This window comes from Hermetia illucens, chromosome 1, assembly GCF_905115235.1.
Source record: "Hermetia illucens chromosome 1, iHerIll2.2.curated.20191125, whole genome shotgun sequence".
NCBI lineage: Eukaryota > Metazoa > Arthropoda > Insecta > Diptera > Stratiomyidae > Hermetia > Hermetia illucens.
The window spans coordinates 38,926,447-38,946,213 of record NC_051849.1 but is presented as its reverse complement, the minus strand read 5'-3'; the positions used below and the strand labels follow the sequence as shown (position 1 = coordinate 38,946,213).

Genomic DNA, 19,767 nt, shown 5'->3' with positions numbered 1-19,767 from the left:
TCAGAAAAATGCGGAACGTGAACCGGAGTACGGACAGACAATTCAATAACCTGTCCCGAGAAGTAAACATTCCGCCATCCGTCCGTTCCAATTGGCAGGTTTTGCAAACGGTGACGAATGTTGCTTGACGGCGTTTCCATGACGTCGAATTTGATGTTTGTAAACAAAGAAACCGGTTGGCTACTTTCCTGCCTCTTCATTTATCGCCGAACTTTCAGCTTGTTTGGTATATTACATGAGTTTCCTTTCAGTTTTCTTGAAGTTAGTGATTGTTACTGAGAAAGATTCTGGTAAAACCCGGAAATTTTGGTGGAAGTGCGATGGAAACGGTTGATTGTTCCGCGGGCGGCTCTGCTCCCCAATTAGAGGCTCCTTTCAAATTTAAAAAGGAAAAGGACGGGTGAGACTCCATTCTAGAATCAGGAATTAAATCCCAGTGAATATTATTATTCCCTAAGTTATACAGTGTCCAATATCGTTCACTTTCACAATCGAAGTTGAAATCTTTTCTATTTCAACATACAATCGTAGCAAATGTCAACCTGTATACTGTGAGCGTCAAAAATAAGTAAACACCCATCTTTTTTGTATTTAAACTTTTATTGCACAATGTTTATTGATAAAAATTAAAATGTTTTATCATAGCTTGAAAGGCTCATATAATAGAAGTTTATGTCAGCACAAACACTTAAACAAAACAAAACATTTTCAAAAATAATTCATCTTGTCTTAAAATACTCATGAATTTACGCGTCAAAAGAAAGTATACAGAGGCAACACTTCTCGTTTTGTTTTTAATTATTTCCGGGAATCACACAAATTTCTTTGAAACTGTTTATAAGTGAAGTAAGCAAATATAGTGCACTAATATTTTTCGTAGATTTTCTTTGTTTTTGTTTGAATAAGTGCAAAAGTATAACATTTAAGATAATGGGTAAGCAAACCACAAACGAAACACGAAAAATAATTTTAGATTTACATAAAGAAAAGAAATCTTTGCGTGAAATTGGAGAAATCGTTAGAGGGAATCATTGTACGATAAAAAAAATTATAGATAAATATAAGACTCGTCATACTATTGAAAATTTACCACGGTCTGGGCGACCTAAGAAGCTTACTGACTCCGAAGTGCGGACAATTGTACGAGAAGTAAGGTATAATCCAGTTTCAAGTGCAGTAAACATATCAAAGAAAATAGCTGAGACTTCAGGTAAATCAGTGAGTGCAAGCACAATTCGAAGAGCGCTCCACAAAAATGGTCTACATGGCAGAGTGCTACGTAAGAAACCCTATATTTCTAAAGCGAATCAAAAGAAGCGTATAAAATTCGCCAGAAAGTACCAAAATGAGGCTCCAAACTTTTGGGAAAACATTTTATACTCCGATGAGAGTAAATTTGAAATATTTGGGGCGAAAAAGCCACCAAAAATATGGCGAGCGAAAAATGAAGCATTTCTCGACAAGTGCGTTACAAGCACCATAAAGCACGGTGGAGGCTCAGTTATGGTCTGGGGATGTATGGCGGCATCCGGAGTTGGAAATCTAGTTTTCATCGAGTCTAAAATGACTAAAATAGACTATTTAAATATACTGAGGGACAATATCACTCCTAGTGCTGACAAATTGGGGCTGTCGGGAAACTGGATCATTCAGCACGATAACGATTCGAAACATACGTCTCACATTGTTAAGGAATGGTTGTTATACCGAACGCCAAAAACCCTTGATCACCCACCGCAGTCCCCAGACCTTAACCCTATCGAGCATTTGTGGGAGCACCTTGACAGGAAAATCAGACAAAGAAGCATTTCCAACAAGGACGACCTAAAAAGGGCTTTAATCGAAGAATGGAACAACATTTCTCCAGATATTACAAAAAATCTTGTCAAATCAATGCCTAAAAGACTGAATGCTGTTCTAAAGTCACATGGAAAACAAACTAAATATTAAAAATTATTTCTAATTAATTATTGGATATTATTTCTTAGAGAAGTAAATTCTGTATACTTTCTTTTGACGCGTAAAATCAGCAGTATTTTGAAGCATTAATAATTTTTTGAAACGGTATTTTGTTTTGTTTAACTTTTTTTTCAGATTTAAACTTCTATTATATAATACTTTTAACCGGTGATGAAGCATGTTAATTTTTATCAGTAACTGCTATGAAATTAAAGCTTAAATACGAAAAAATTAAGTGTTTACTTATTTTTGACGCTCACAGTATGTCAAAATGTGTTTCCAGTGATTGTTAAGGTTTTAAGTGTACGTACTTGTTTAGGTTCTGTAGACATCTGTTACAATTTTTTCAAAGCTTAATTTTTCACGAAAGCTTTATAAAAGCAGAAGTTTAAATAAGTTATAATTTTATTTAATTGAATTATAATTTAACTTCGGTTTGCTTAGACCTGAATTCCACTAGGTGGTTTTTGTCCTCGTTATAAATCATACATATGTCGTGTCTGGCCGCTTGAGGTGAGGCAGCGCCTAAGGAATTGTCTCTACGGTTAGGCGATAGTATAGGCCCCAGGGCGAAACATGAATTGGAACCCACGATAGGGAATAAAACCGCTAATGATACCAACCTGAGCCTCTTCCGTGTGACTTTCAACTTTGACGCAGACGCCAATATAGTCACAAAAAAAATACCCTACTGTATCAACGGATTAGCTGGGAGAAGTCACCCAATGTTTCAATTGCCAACAGTTTGGCCACGTATCCGCAAACTGCGATCTGCTTCGTTCTTCCCCAACCTTGACAGACCCTCGCCTGTTCACGTCTCGCAGCCTAACACTCTGTCTCATGCCAACTGGACCGCCTCTCCCTCACTGACCCCGTCTTTTGCCGCAGTGGCCAGGGCCGAGCAAGACCCGAAACCCTTAGCCCTTTATCGCCTGCACATTCTTCCATTTCAAGAAGCTTCTTCGTCTCCCCCCTGAAGACAAACCCGAAGCGTACCTACAATTCGTCTTCAAATTGCTAGACAACCAAAATGTTTCGCTCTCTACAAGCTCTTAGAGGATTCCAATCCTAATCTCACTCTCCTAAACGAAGCCAGACTGGGGAAAGCCCCCAACGTAATGCGCCCGGTTACAGTACTTTCCGCAACGACGCGGGCAGAGGCACAGCCATACCAGTCAAAGCGGAACTAAGGGCAAATAGTATCCCATCGGCTGCACTGGCGTCAAACTGCCTGTTGGCAGTAGTCAGACTTCCTGTCCTAATCCTCTCTCTACTTGCCGGACGGCACAGGTCGTCACTTCACTCCCAGTCTGGACGAACTCTGGGAAATCGCGACCAGTTTCGACGCCTTCATCCTCGGCGGTGACCTCAACGCGAGGCACGTATTTTGGGGCGACTCAGTTAACAACGAAAACGGCAAAGTGCTCTCGGATTAGTTCCAGTCAGGCCCATTCCTTAGTGCCATCCTTTCCTCGTGGATCTTCTTTCCCCTGCTGAGCCCTCCCCTGGACAAATCGCGCATCCACTCTAATGTTAAGCTAGATACATACATCCGGAAAGTGAACTCTGCCTTCGAAACTACCATTGACAAGCACGCTCCAGTTAAAGAACCTGGTTACTACAAATACGGGTGCCTTTCCCCCTCAACCCTCCTCTTAGTTCGCGATAGAAACAGACTACTGCAGCGCAGGAAACGTTTATTTCACCGGTTACGGAACAGATGCAACGTTGACTACCGTCTTCTCTCCGAGATCATCAAAGACCTGTCCAGCAAAATCAACGGAGCTATATGGTTCGGACTGAATGCATCTTACAAGAAACTCCTCAAATCCCTCAAACCCGGCCCACAAGTTTTCTTAATAATTAATCGATTGGCTGGAAGAAAAAAATATCAAACAAATCCCGATAAAAATAGATAACCTCCAGGGTCACTCCCCTGAGGAAAAAATATTCGTCTGCGTAGACTATTTCAGCCATTTATTCAGAGCCAAATCGCCAGCGGACCCCATCTGGAACTCGGTGGTCGCCAATGCTGTCAGCGATAAAAAGTTGAGCTTGGAAGGATCTTACCTTTGCCCCTTTTCTCCCAGATGTCCGGCTGATACAGTCAGAACAGGCCCGTTCGTCGCCTTCTTTACCTTCCTAGAAGAAGTCGAACTTGCAATCTCCCGGTGCAACAATAAAAAATCTTCGGGCCCCGAAGGCATCCCTAACTTTGTTCTGCGGAAGTGTGCGCTTACCATCAGTGAACGTCTCACCATCCTCATCAACAACTGCCCGAACAACGGCCACTTCCCGGTATCTTGGAAATCAGCCCTCCTCATGCCTATCCCTAAAAAGGGGTACTCGGGCGATCTCAAAGATATGAGACCTATCGCTCTTCTTTCCAATATTGGAAAAATCTTCGAACGTATCCTACTAGGTCACCTCAATAGGCACTACTCCACCATTATACCACTTAACCAATTCGGCTTCGAAAACCTCAGATCCACCGAGCAGGCAATCCTGTGCCTGCAAGACCATATCTTCAATCAACTGGAAAATAGGCATTGCACCGTAGCCTGCGCCTTAGACCTCGAAAAGGCGTTTGATTCAGTTTGGAAAGAGGGATTGCTCTACAAACTACTCCAGTCCAAGTGCCCCCTCCCCTTATTCGGAATCCTCGCAGACTTCATCTCCAACAGAACTTGTCACGTGCACTTCGATGGACTACGCTCCATTGACTTCCCGGTAAACTCAGGAGTCCCTCCGGGATCTATTCTAGGCCCCAAACTTTTTAACATCTTCCTCCACGGTATTCCCCTCCCTCCCGTAAACTTATCCCCCACGACAACGGCAACTCAGGCAGTCCTTCTTCCGCCCTCTTCCCCCAACGACAATGGTCCTCCAGCGTCAGGAGGGATCCTCTTCGCGGATGACACCATCCTATATGCGAGTGGTCTCAGGCCCCCAATAGCCTCCCTCTCTCTCAATATCTTAACCAATTTGGTCATCGCTTATTTCAACCGGTGGGCCCTTACCGTTAATTCCCTTAAGTCTGAGGTTATTTGCTTCAGAAACCCCAGTGGGAAGTGCCACTGGCGCACAGTGTCAGAGAGCAAAAACCTGCATTTACGTATTGCTAACCACACTCTCAAGTCGAAATCAAACATTAAATACTTGGGAATCTCCCTCAACAACAAACTCAAATCCAACCCTCACGTCATCCCGGGCCCTGCTCCCTGCCACCAAAACCTTTTTATACAAAACTCTCATTCGTCCAATCCTGACCTACGGTTTCCCAGCATGGGCTACTATGTTACCGAACGTAGCAGAAGCCCTCCAACGCTTTGAAAGGACGATACCTTAAAAAATTTCACAAAACTCTCTCCTGTACAACCTCTCCGGGGTTTGCCCCATAATTCCGCACATGTTCAAGCTGTCGGGCGTTGGACTGAAAAAGTGGTTATCCGAACCTAACCCGCTGATAAAAAATCTCGCTAAACGCAATGCATTGTTACGCGAGCAGAAGTACTACGTGTCAGGGCTGGCTCTCCTCTCGGACAGTAACTCTCCTCTCAATCATCACGCCTCCCTTACCTCCTGCATCCCCTCCTTTTATCAAAGCTCCTCCCCGGACTTTCACAGAGGCTAAACGCGTAAGTCCAATGTTCTGGCAGTCAATCCCCGCGCAGGTGTAGATTACCTTTTATTATTTTTCTTCACTTAGTCCAGATTAAGACAATAGACATTAATTAGCCTGTACAATATGTAATACCTCCAAGCATTAACTTCTTCCCTTAATTAAGGTTCCTCCTACTAATTAGGCTCCACAATACATGCTACGCAATCCCACAGTCCTCTTCATCCCTCCCGCTTTGGATCACTGTCCTTGCACAGGCCCAAATCGAGTAAAAGATAGCCCTTTCTCAGAATGCTACCCCCATTGAGAAAGGTCTGCGCTTTACTCCAATTCCGTCGATCAATCCTGTTCACCGGTGCCTAAAAACTCTATTTTTCCCGTTTTCCAGTACGGAGTACTATTTTGTGTTATGTTTGTTTAGTTGTAAGTTATAAATTATTCTTAGGTTTAAGCACATGTTATGTCAAATGAGCACTGACATGCACTAACTTTTCACTTTATAACATATAACCGGGTAGGCCGGATATTTCCGTAGGTTAGCGTTACACACTTAATTAGTCACGGTTGAGCTTTTAAGTTATTATTTCTTTTGTACCGCACATGTATTTCTTTTCTTTGCTCAATAAATAAATCTGAAATCTGAATAGGGAATAAAACCTGGGATATGCCAACAGCCTTACTACCAAACCTTATCTCCACCTCCAAGTGGTGATCGCTGGGAGTTCTCTCTTAATGAAAACTGCAGGCAGAGACTCCCGCTTCTAAAAATGGGACAAATTGTACCAACTAATTCTCCAAGTTAAAGCTTCAGTAATGCTGAAAACCTTATACGGAAAACAACTTGCTACAAGGCCACAAAGGAAACCCCGGACTAGATTGACTACACAACGACGAACCCGGCAACGGAAACAGAATAATGATTTGTGCACTTTTCCATGAAAGGTGCGCTATCTATACAGAAAGGAAGCTGCCGAGCAGCTAGCCGATACATGTCCCAATATAACGCTAATGTAACATCGTTGCATAGGTTCCTAACAAGCCAAAATGTAAAATCTGCTGTTATCGGCTTTGAAAGTGGAATGGACGTTTGAAGCCTGCCCGAAGTATGATATGAGATATAACCAGTCAAGTAGTCCGTATTCAGGCTATAAGCCAGCCCCCATAGTTTACATAAATACACCAATGACAATAGACTGTAGATTATTCAGTTAGCAGTATCGCACGATATGGTTGGAAGTACCTGGTTCACACGGAAAGCGGTCCAGAAAAATTGTATCTCCAGGCGGGACTACTTTCAACCAGATTGACCATGAGCCGTAACCTCTCAGCCGGCGGGGCCAATATAGACTTGGATAACTATCTCGTTGGCATGGTGCTCCGAGCTCAAATAAACAACATCGCCCACCGTCCCATTTGACAATCATGTGAGAGCGAACACTGAGGCCACGCATAACAGAGTCCGTATCACCTATAAGGGAGAATAGATGTCGCAATAACTGCTGTATACTGGGCAATGCTGCACTTCAAAGAACGCGGGCACACAATTGCCCGTGAAGGTCCACCCGCAAAGGCTGAAGCTTCATCAAAGTGCTCGGTCCACACGTTCTTGCACGCCTCTATGCTAGCCAGGCTCGGGAATGTGGGGTGGAGGTGTCATTAATACAAAATTAACGTGTCTATATCGATGCGTGGGTCCGCACCGGATTTCAAAATAGACTACAAAGAAAGAAATATATATATATTTGTCATTCACCCTTTGGTGCGGTATAACGCGTCAACCACAACTACGCAATATCATTCGCGGTTATCTGAAATGCCCTTCAGCACCGCTACGACTTCCCGAGACGCCTGCATTTCTCCTCTGCCGTTTTGCGGCAAGTGACCTTGGGGCGACCCACTCGTTGGCCATCTTGGGAGAGTGGATTCCACTGCATGGCGTAGCCTGCAATGCAATTGTCGCCCCTTCCGCCTTTCGACCGCAGTGCGTTACTTGCTATATGGGAGCACAACGAACACTAGAAAAGAACAATCTCAACTTGATCTTTGTGCTGAGATAACTGCCTTTCCAGATTTTGGACAAAGCAGCGAAAACGGAATTAGCGCCGGTTCGATACCACAGTCGGCAGAAACCACACTTCATATATATACAAATTGATTGACTTCTTCGAGTTCGATGACAAATCAGGCTGAAAACCTTGGTTTTGCTGGTGTTTATCTTCAGTCTAACTCTTCTTGCCTCTTTTTCCAAATCCATAACCACTTAGCCAAGGTCCATGACCTGGTGAGAGAACAAACAGATGTCATCAGTATAGTCGATATGTTTGAAGAAAGATATCATCTTCCATTGAATTGCTCCTCGTCCTCTGGACAAGGCAGCACGAAGAACGTCACCGATAACAAGAAGGAATAATACTGATGACAGGATGCAACCCTGGCGGACTCCGCTTTAGGCCTGAAAATCCTCCGAGATTTTATCTCAGTTCAACACCGGACGTTTTTCGCCACCATATGTGGCTCTGATAATAACTATTAGTTTCTTCGGAATGACCCGTCTCCGTAGACCAGTACATATAAACTCACTGTTCACGCTTTCTCAAAATCAATGCAGAGTAGATGCAGCGATGATTTAAACTCCACGCACTGTTTCAAAATGATCCGTAGGGTGTTAGAAACTAGCCTGCTCTCCTGGTTAAACACCGGAGTGAAGTGTTTTTTCCACCTCTTCAGTTGTTCATCATCGTGGAAGAGAAGTCTGTCGTTAACGTTCTTCACCGAGCCACCGAAAGATTGGCAACCACATGCAACGCATGCATGCGGCATACATTCATGAAATCATTACAATCTGCGGCATCGTCCGCTTGCCTGACTAGTGGAATAGTAAATTCTCCTCTGTCAAAGCGGAACTTCTCGGGATTTCGCTCGGTATCAGATTTCGAGTGCGTCACGCCCGCCATAGCTTGCAGTAGTGCCTTCTACCCCTTTCGCTCATCGATCCGCTTCCACAATTCTGCAGTCAACCAGATGACACCCCTTCGAGACGTGGCCGGTAACGTGCATAGCACCGGAGAAACGAACATTTTTAATGCCGTCCGATCAGCAACATAGCTCCCCCACTGTCGAGCGACAGTTGGGTCATACAAGCATTCGATGCCGAATTTAGGGTGTCGCAGCTCCCCAACCCTGCGAAAAGTGGTGGACGCTACACGCAAGCAAACGTAAGCGACCATCAGATCGTGATCTCCTTCGAAGCCGATGTCAGCGTCTTTCTTGTTACACATATCCAGGAAGCAGCTCCTAGATCTATTCCTGATTGCGAAGTGCTCGATCTGATTGCTCGTACGGCGGCGATCAGTTGAAACCCAACTGGCCTTATGGCGATGACGTGGCGGTGGAAGTTTCAGAAATCCTTCGGTGAGTATAGCCGATGACTCGCTGGCGACTGTCAAGGGCTGAATACTACTTAGCAGCCACGGACCTCAGTTGGCGAAGTCTCACCATCTATTCCAAGTCACGAGAGCTTATGTGCCAGATGCGTGCAAATGCATACAAGATTACGGAGGTCTGCACCAGGCTCGGTATGCCGTACAATTCGGATTGCGGAAGCTACGGAGAAGAGGGGGAAACCCACAGACAATTCTTTTACGATTGTCCAGCTATAGCTAGAGTCAGGCTACCGACTGGGTAAACCATTCTTTGGGGACCTCAGAGAAATTTCTAACTGCACGGTGAGGAAGCTGCTTTCCTTCGTGAATGCTGCGGGCTGGCTCTGAAGATCTGAGCCGGCTGAACTTTGCCTTCCTGCTCTGATAACAGCAGTTACGGTCTTGGGAGTTTGTGCCATCAAAACGGTGCACTATAGCGCTAATTGGGCTCCTCGTAGCGGCCACTGATGCCCACCTACCTTACTCCCCAAAGTTCCACTATTTTACTTCGCTTAGGCCCACAATGCCCAGCTTATATCCTATAAGATGCTGACCTCATAATTAACGAGAATAATTGACATTCCCGTGAAATGAAATAAGTCTACTTCTGCCCAACCCTTTTCTATTATCAATACAGTACTTTCTATCAAATGAGTTTTTTAAATCGCTTTCTGAAAAATTGAGGGCAATGTAATTTTTAACTATGTACACCCAGAACTGTCATGCCCTCTTTGCTTCTCACATAAGGAAGCACAAAACCTCTTATACCTGAAGCGTCAAGCTTTCGGTTTTCTGACTTGTTTTTTTTTTAAGGTTTTGTTTGCACGAAATTTGATGAGAAGATGGGAACTGTGAACGCCCAGACATGCAGTGAGTGATATCCTTCTACGTTGGGATAAAGAGGGAGGGGGGTCCCCATACAGGCAAAAGGGGGGTGCAACATTTTTTTTACCGAATATAGTCATGTTGGATATCAAATGAAAGGTCTCAATTAGTACTTTTGGAAGCCGGTCTTAGTTTTGACATTTGTTAGAAAGGCGGGGAGTGGGAAGACATGATTTATTTAACTACCCAATCAAAAAATCTTAAAAAAATCATGAAGCTGCCTCTATATGGTGTCCAGGCCTCAAAATACTCTCCATGTCGATATCTGCCCAAATTGAGTTAATAATAGTATATTATCATATTTTTGGGGAAATTGAGTAAAAGCCCCCCTTAATTCTATCCTAGAGTTATAAAAGTTTGTAGTAGTATAGAATATAATATGAAGCATGTTATCAAAATGATACTATTACTAACAAAGTTACAGTAGCTCAAAGTTGTCTTTACCGCATTACGCAATTTACTGCAACTATCAACATCACACTAAAGTGAGTAGCCTGACATGCTAAATGCCGATACACAACGGGCTACGTACAAATGGGATAGTCCTGCACTCAAATATACTCACAGAAAATGCAAACAAAACCTTTTATATCTTAAGCGAGCTTCCGGTTTCCCGACTTGTTTTGTTTTATTTCGAACTTTAGTTTCCGCGTCTATTTCCGATTTTGCGAGAAAACGGTTGTTACTATTTTGTGCCGAATGTTAGGGGAAGTAATCGGTGAAGAGCATTTGCTTCTTCTTACGCTTAAAATGTTCGCTTTTATCTTTTATGATAGCCACATGCTATTTTTTAGTGCCCCTTTGTATTGCTCACATAGCCGTTCATATCCAGATCGATTTCTATTTGGTTGGCTGCGTCTTCTGGTCTTGCGGCAGCTCTTTTTAGCGATCTGTAAAGTCTCATCATTTGCGTTTCCTTCCTGCATTACATTTTACAGTAGAACCTCTTTGAAAGTCTTCTCGTGGAATGTGTTGACCGCTAATCTTACAGATTCCTTTCAGGAGTAATTTACTCTTCCAGATTGCTTGCTTGCTTTAACGACATGCTAGTGGATATCTTTAACTAAAGTATCACTAATGTGATATCTATCACCGGTCCCATCAAGTTTATTCGAGAATCATAAAATGCTTTAATACGTACGATATTGGAAAGTTTCGTAGAAATTGTGCTACTACTTGCTAATTTATAGAACTTTTACTACCTATCGAATCCAATTGGGATTTAACTTCATTCCTTATTCTACTTCTAGCACTTTATTAGCGATATGCAACACTGTGGAAGAAAACTCAAAGCTGATACGAATTCGATTCGTAAAATGTTTCTTCAGTATCAATAACAGCTATTTTGGTGCTTTCGATCATCGGTAATTCAATTCAGCCAAGCAATTATTCATGGAGATAAATGGATTCCCTTTTCCAGCGACAATATTTTTATTTTCGATCTGACACGAAGAAGCTTTTGGAAATTCGGGCAAAAAATATCTTATTGTTCTGTGATAGAAAACATCCCCGGGCAGCCATTAGATTATATCGCCGGAACAAAGGACGGACAACTGTTGGTGTTCAATATCCGTAAGAGACATTAAAATCCACCAAACCCTCTCAATTATAATCAATTATGCATTACGTTGCCAGGAAAGCCATGCATACTAAAACGACAAGGCATATCGAAACATCCAATTGAGGGAGTCTCATTCAATTTCAGACAGAAATCTGAACCCTTGTTCCTCGTGTACTCCGCACATGAAATGGTTCTCTTTGGATTGGAGACGTTTGAGAAAAAAGGTCAATGGAAATACAATGAGAATAAAGTCTCAATTAAGTATGCTTCGATGATTCCTAATTCGGAAAGATTCTTTGCCTGCTTCAGCAATGACAATATTTATGTTTGGTCAGAGCATTCACACGATGCCATTCGCGTTGTTAGTCCTCTTCGATTGAAAAGTCATTATAAAAAGGACGATATTCTTAATGTTATGTTATCGGGGAAGGAGTCTGGCGAGAGTAGCACACATTTAGTTGATATGACAAGTGATATTGGTCATGATATGATTCGCGGGTGTAAATTATCCATGGATGGCAAACTGATTTGTCTAACTACTGGTGATAGCATCATACTCCTCTCTACCTCAGATTTTGAGATTAATAAAATTATTCGGACAAACGGCTTTTCATGTAGAGCGGCAGAAGTAGTTCCTCAATCTTCAAACAATATCCTTTACGCATTAACGACTAGAAACCAAGTTTTACTTATAAATATTGATAAATCGAATATAAAAGTGATGATGCAAACAAGCAATGTATACCGTATGTCGTTATCGAGGAATGGAAAGCTCCTTGGAATTGTGTTCAAGACAGGGGAGGTGAAATTAGTACGAACTTCAGTTGGGATATCAACACTAAATCAAGTGGCTGTCTGCGCCCAGGAAATTAGAAAACCAACGATTTCAGCCAAAACGGTCGTTTCCAATTTCCAGTCCGAAGTAAGTATGATTACTTTAAATTTTACCATTTATTTAGTCTCAAAACAGGAAGGACGAAGCCGAACCCTCGGAGCATTTTCTATGTGAATGCCTCGCCTATGGACGCATCAGATAACAAATCTTTGGTGCTGATTTGCTCCAATTGCAACGGGAAGCATCACATCTTACAAACGAATCCAGGATATTCCGTTAGACGAGGGAGTCGAGAACAATGGGCCACCACGGTCTGAATGCTCAGAGGTTATAGCTCGACTCTCCCACCACAAATACGCACCCAACAGAAAGGACACTTGTCCTTGCTAGCTACATTCTCGAAAATATTTGTTCCAGTTTAGTTCTATATCCACGATCACTCCCTGATAATTTTCCTCATTTGATAGTTTAAATTTATTAGTTTTGTTGGGATTTAGAATCAGAGTTTGTTATACAGGCTTTAATAGGAATTTCCCCGATATGAGTATGCGCGACCTCATCAGCGTACCTTTGAGCATGATAACCAGCTCGGCCACTAGAAGCCCGGTAGTCGAAGGTATGGAACAGCTGCTGACGATTCTATGCTGGACGCTAACACCATTGATCTAAAGGAGGTGCTATCGGAAATGCCTGCTAAATCCATCAGAACTACGAAAGCCGACCCCTTATTTATATTAAGAATGGGGGGGGGGGGGTCCTAAGTCCGCATCCACTTGATGTCGGACCGGACCAAATGGAGCTCTGGCCAAGCTTTGGCCGAAAGTATGTACGAATTTACGCTCAATATAATTCGTTGTCATGTTGTCCTCTGCGACTTATATGAAGGAGCATCTAACATCTGCAAGACGCTTCGGTCAGAGAATGTGTCTGCCAATTTGCCTTTGCGCTGGTAAGAAACCGTAAAGTCGTCATCGCCTAACGTCTCCTTATTGTTTATTGCAATCTCAATCTTTGGTAACAGCTGATGTAATGCTGGCTCACAAACCCCCCCCCCCCCCTCCCCCTGGTTACGATGCAGAGGGAGGGATACCAGGCTGTCCCTCATATGTCACTCAGCCAGTAATTCTTGTGTAAGAAGCCCAATTAGCGGTATGGTGTACTTTTTTGATACCATACATTTCTAAGATTATGCCTTCTGTGGTAAGAGCAAAGAGAAGGAGAAGGAGAACGCTGATCCCCAAACTAGGACTGCATACCGCAAGATGGAACTCACCACCCTGGCTACAAGTTGCCTGCAAGTACGCCGCGGACCTCCCAACATTCTGTATCATCCTTGCCAGAACCACACCGGCGGTTGGCACCTTTTCGCAAAGATACTCTACATGCTGCTTAAAACTGAGCTTTGTATCTATAATCAAAAGTGAGAGTGGAGGAATTGATGATATTGTTTCCAATTCTAATGCGCCTTTTCCTCCGCGAGTACCAGCCCAGCGCTAGCCAACCAAGCTTAAACAGCACTGATTGGTTCGTATGATTACAACTTAGTATGTTTGAGATGCTTTGCAACCACAACCAGTGCAATGTCGTCAACGTAGCCCACCACCGTGGCCTCCTCCGAAACCGAAAAATTAAGAACATCGTTGTACATGATATTCCACAATAGTTCGTCCTGTACGGAGCCTGTCGATCTGAGAGGCCTCTTCATTTCTCAACGACCGGAAGCAATCTATTATAGGTTATCGAGGCCAGCATTTGTCTAGAAAAAATATGGGTCTATAGGAGGGTGGCTCGCCTGGATGTTTGCCAGCCTTAGACAACAGTACCAACTTTTGCCGCTTCCATGTAATATCCCCTAAGGCATGCACGCTTCGAAAAGCACAACCGATCTATATTTCACGGCGAGCTTAAGAGTTCTATTCAGTATTCCGTCCCGGAGCTTTGTTGCCACCTATTCTGCTGCAGCTCGTCTGTGATTACTGCCGGAATTGCCAAGACATCCAGAGTTGTCTAAATACTGCCAGCACCCCTCTCTTACTTTGGAAATTAACCCTGGCTGATTTTCAACAAGAGAGTAGGACACATGATGTGAGAAGATGAGGCGTATGTAGGCGCTCCTCCACGGGTTCACATCCACCTTGGAGCAGACCTCCTTAAAACATTATCTTTTGCGCCGCTGAATACCTAGTTTGAAATTTTTGCGGGTTTCCTTATATGCCTGCTCTTTTTGCACCTGGTTGATCCTACCTACCGCTCTCTGAGCCGTCCGGTAGCAGGTTGATCGAAGGCCGATTGGTATTCCACCAGTAGCTGGGTCGAGAAGTAGAAGCAGGTGTATCCTATTCTCCTCATCCTCGGTGAATGTTCCATCTTCCTTCTACAAACAGACAGAGGATATTGCCCGTCTTTGGCAATAGCTTTGAAAAGCCTGGTTGCTTCTGTGATCTGTTCGACCCCTTCACAGAATACCCTGAAGCTGTTCCGTTTTGCTTTCCGAATCGCGTTGCTATAGGCAGTTAGTGCATTTTTGTACCTCTGCCAGTCCTCGGTTTGTTTTGCCCGGTTGAAAAGTTTTCGTATTTCTGTTCTCATTCTGGCCTGGTTCCTGTTCCACTATGGTACATCCCTTGATGACTTAACTATTTTAGCCGGAAAGCTGGCCTCATATGCGTCAATGACGACTGTGTTGAGGTTTTCTACCGCTGTTTCTAGTTCCAGTTCGCTCCTGATGTCACCGCCCCCTTGAAGGTGGGCCATGTTGTTGCTCAGGTGCATTGCATAGGATTTCGAATCCGTTCTCCTGGAGTTCATTATTATTTTTTTTATTTTGGAGTTACCGTCAATGTGGAATCTGATTATTTTCTGATCAGACATAGAGGGCTTATCCGACACCGTCCAACTCCTCACAAGCTCGTTCATTAGTGTATGTCTAATACCTCCTGTCTAGTGCTGATCACAAATGTTGAAGTGTTTCCTAAGTTATATATTTCTAACTTATTGCTAAGAATAAATTCAAGAAGATACTCACCTCTACGATTGGTGTTGCTGTCTCCCCAGACTTCGTGGTGGGCGTTGACATCGCGGCCGAAGAGAAGTGGTAACGCCCTCTGCTCACAGTACTTCACCAGTTTAGCGACTTGTTTCGGTGGAACCCGGATGTCGTCTGCTGGGAATTATCCCGATGCCACGACTGCCTCTCGAGTGTTCCTCCCAGCTTCCAATGAGACCTGGATAGCCATAAGGTTCCCAGTTAGGAACTCTGAAAGGCATATATACTTTAAATTACATTTAAGAATTATGCAAACTCTTGGTTTTTCACAAGGGGAATCTCAAATTATCCGCATGCTTCCTCCTAGCAGACCGCGAATCTGCCCCTCGTACACCCAGGGCTCCTGAGCCAGCAGTATTCCAATTTTCTCCTTGAAACTTGCCCTTGCAATTACCGCAGATGCAGCTTTCGCACGGTGGAGGTTTATCTGGGCTATCTTAGTGCTGGCCAATGGCTTCGTTATTATTTGGAGCTCTTCTCCATTGTCGGAGTATCATCTTCTTCCTCTGACATGGCGCTTTCATGCGCTTCGCCGTCCACCCTAAGCCCTAAAAGTCCTAGGTCCAGGTCGTTCAGCTTCTGCTTTTCATTGGGCAGCAGGTCTACTTCCCTGGTTGATCCATTCCTTTCCGCCTCTATCGCTTTCGAGACTTCTTCGGGGAGCTCGGTATGCTTTGCACCCAGTGTCTCCTCTGAGGTGTCTTTCCTCGGGTTTTCCATGTGCACATGCACAGGTATGTTGCCAAATCGATAGTTGATATGGCAACTCCGACGTTTGATTGCCTCCAGGGATCTGTCATCTACCCCGATCGTGACGAGTTTACCCTTGCCCTCCACCTTGCTTCTGAAGATTCTCCATAATCGCGTATGGAGATCCTCATTCAGAGCGATTAGGAGGTCCATGAGATCTTCGTCTTTATTGTCGCAGCTTTTGGGAGAAAAACTGTCACCATCTGTGCTCCTAGTATATAATCCCACAAGTTTTGCAATCCATCCCACAGATCTGCCTAACGACAAGGTCTTATATAGACTATACTATTGAGCATAATACTACTAATATTAAGTCTATTGGAAAACGTACTATTATTGATTAATTTGTAATAGTTCAAAGTTGTCTCTTTTCTGTAAATTTATCGCAATCTAAGACTGAACGTCAGAATCACACTGAAGTGAATGAATGACAAACTAAATGCATAAATATAACGGGCTAGGTCCAAATGAGATAAATACCCCCTCAAATATTCTTATATAAGAAGTACACAAAACCTTTCATACCTGAAGCGCCGAAATTCCGGTTTCCCGACTTGTTTATTTCGGAACTCGCGTGAACTTACTGCTCTACAAATTTTCTCTCACGAATTTCTTTCTTTTTTCCAGATGCAACAACTTCTACCTCAAAGTCGTCTAGCAAGTATCTTGAAGGAATTTGGTGAATATCCGGAAAAGCATCGGCATCTCATATGGTGTACGCTCCTCAAATTGCCAAACAACAAGAAAGCTTTCACAGAACTCCTTCGTCGTGGGCTACATCCCGCAGTTGAGTTCTACCATAAGATTTATCCGCTTAAAGATGCATCTATTCTACGGAGTTTGAAACGAACAATGTCGTGTTTAATTCATTGGTGCAATGCTTTTTTATATTCCCGCTTTTTGCCTGATTTCATATTTCCTTTTCTGAAAATATTTCCCAACAGTCCAATGTTGACTTTTGAGTTGCTTATAAGCATTTTGCTGAACCATGGCCAGTTGTGGTTTGAGTTTTCTCCAATGGAACCTTTGAATTACTTGGGTATTGTCGAAAATATCCTTACTGAGTTCTGCCCAAATCTCGCACAGTTTTACAGAGAAAAGGATATCGGGGCAAAAATCTATGCATGGCCACTACTGTCAACAGCTTTTTCTCAAGTTTTAGATGCCGGACAGTGGTATCAACTCTGGGATAATATCGTTTGCAATAAACCTACGTTTTTGGTTTTTTGTGTTGTTGCTTACAACATCTTACAGAAACCGACTATCATGTCCTTGAAGACCAACAGTTCTATCGAAAGCTTCTTTTTTGATCAAAATGTAATTAACGTGAAAAAGCTGGTGAAATGCGCAACTGTTCTCATGAACACATGTCCTGATTCTCTGCATCCGAAACGGTATATGCATGTGTATGAACCATTGCCATTAGGATTCTATCCAAAGTTTGAGAACTATCCCAAGCAAATGACCCAATTGAAGGACCAGGAAATTGAAAATCTTCGACAAGAAAATGTGAAGCTCGATAAACAACTGGGAGAGCTGGCGAAAGGCGAGAGTGAATTGTTGCAACAGCTTGAGAAGAAAATGAAGAAAGATGTACACAGGAAAAGGATGAAGGGTAGTTTTTGCATTCTTATCCTTCACTTAGGATATCTCACTTGCCATTTCCTTTAGATGTCGAAAAGTGTTATAGCGAAGCTATTGAACGGGAAACAGAGCGTATCCGCTACCAACAAAAAATGCTGCTCCTGTACAAAAGGCAGATGCGTAGCCAGGAAATGAAAATATTGGGATTAATGCATAAGAGCACTGGCCAAGAGGATTTAAATTCACGCATGGAGGACCTGGACTCGTTAATGAATCGAATAGAGAGCAATGTAAGCAGCCTTTCACTCATTGCGAATTTTTCTTTTAATCTTTATTTTCCGAACATTTTTTCAGCGCTTGCAGCAAGAAATGAATATGCTTTGTGCCGAGGACAATCTGAACGATAAAAAATTAAAATTAATCACTCAAAAGCAACAACTGCAGCAAAATACAAGAGAAAATGAACCACTCCATTCACGGTATCGGAATGCAATTAAAGGATTATCTGCCGCGGAGGATGATTTAACAACAGAGTTGAAACGGGTGCGTATACTGAATCATTCGTCTCCAAAAAGGTTTATTGCATTCATAGCCAGGCTTCTAGCCAAATCGATATTCTCTAATAAATTGTTTCGAAACTATAAATGATTATTTTATTTTTTCCAAACAGATTTCACAAAGCGGAACGGATGAGCTCTCTGTTGCCCGAGAAAACACAGTAGAAAAGATTAATCGTTTCAAAGCAGATTTGGGACAAATTGAAGCTGCATTCGTTCGCAGTGTTAAAAAGGATTGAGATGTGTGGGATTATGATTTTTACACACCAACTTTATTAAATGTATTCTCATATGTGCGAGTTACCTTTTTACAGTAGTAAAAGCTTTGCAATATAATAAACGGAGTTCAGATGATTTTGAAATTTATCTCTTGTCTCTCTTGCTACCTGCCTGATCCGGTTATGCTTCAGGCTAAGGTTGCATAATTCGTTCACACACAGCCTCTAATTGACGAGGATACATTTGCATGCTTCTCATGAACTAGGGGCAAGCGGAGCTGGCGGGGTTTGAACCGAAGCAACAGCGCGTGGATCGTCCTTCCTGCACTGGAAAAGGTGCCAAGCCAAGGTAGAAAAGCACACCTCCAGGACTGCGTGACCAAAGGGTATGAAAACTCTGAACACCTTGGGCACCTTCAGTTTCAAGTAAGGCCCTTATTCGTGTGGCCGCGCTAGCCAGGATGGACATTTTTCCCGGATTACAAATATACAAAACGGAAGATAGATGAAGAAGAGATGATGACGCCAGGCGTATAATTAGAAGACGAGCTGCTATCATCCAGGAGACAGTAGCTTACAGCGCTAAAACCAAGAGCAGGGACCCCCTAAAGCGAGGCGGCAGACAGACTAGAGGTTTTCAGCTTGGAAACCACCGTCGTTGAAGTGGGTGTAGCAAATACCAGCCACAGTACTTCTAATCCAAAACTGTCGACGTCGAGTGTCTCCCAAAAGCAAGGGCCGACAAGAATGTCCGCCACCAAAAACCAACATAGGAGTTTCCGGGCGTGTGTAGTCCTGGATTGCCTGTACCTTGCTTATGCCACCTTGTAGCCTAGGAAGTCGATTTCTGGCTGGCAAAGATTGTATTTCGCTGGGTTGAGATTGATTCCGTGCTCTGAGAGTCTCCTGAAGAGTAGCCTGAGATGTTGCTCGTGCTCCAAATCGTCTTTTAAGACAATGGGCAAATTGTTTTGAGTATGTCGGTAGCTGCTATTGGAATCTCGCTTCAGATCGAGCTTAAAGAAAATGTTCAGGCAGCAGTCATAAAAACCAATCTGCACGCGCATCCGGTGCATGCAAAGGTGAATATTCTTTGCATGCACGTATATTTAGCATGTAAGCATTGTGTATATTTTTGTTATTAGCATGTAAGCACTTTCGTTATTATTTAAGCGAAATCAATGAATAAAGAATTCAGTGTATTTTCAAGTCCCGAAGAACTCAGCCTTTTTATTCTTTTCCATTGAGGCATTGGTATCCCGACGAAATTAATAAGACTGACTAGGCTGACCCTGACCAATGTGCGAGGCCAGATAAAAGCAGCAGGA

General features: G+C 43.1%; 1 protein-coding gene across 2 annotated transcripts; it reads left to right on the top strand.

The window, feature by feature from the left end:
- Positions 1 to 211: 211 nt before the first annotated feature.
- On the top strand, positions 212 to 18,542 carry LOC119647186 (TBC1 domain family member 31). Of its 2 annotated transcripts, XM_038047997.1 has the most exons (8): positions 212 to 400; positions 11,139 to 11,252; positions 11,309 to 11,460; positions 11,524 to 12,371; positions 16,708 to 17,695; positions 17,752 to 17,954; positions 18,019 to 18,207; positions 18,335 to 18,542. In XM_038047997.1, exons 1-8 carry the CDS (start codon positions 321 to 323, stop codon positions 18,458 to 18,460), a joined length of 2,700 nt encoding a protein of 899 aa, XP_037903925.1. In that variant the 5' UTR covers positions 212 to 320; the 3' UTR covers positions 18,461 to 18,542. The 2 variants fall into 2 exon arrangements, with proteins under 2 accessions (XP_037903925.1, XP_037903926.1); XM_038047998.1 differs by lacking the exons at positions 212 to 400; positions 11,139 to 11,252 and having other exon boundaries at positions 11,331 to 11,460; positions 11,529 to 12,371.
- Positions 18,543 to 19,767: the final 1,225 nt, after the last annotated feature.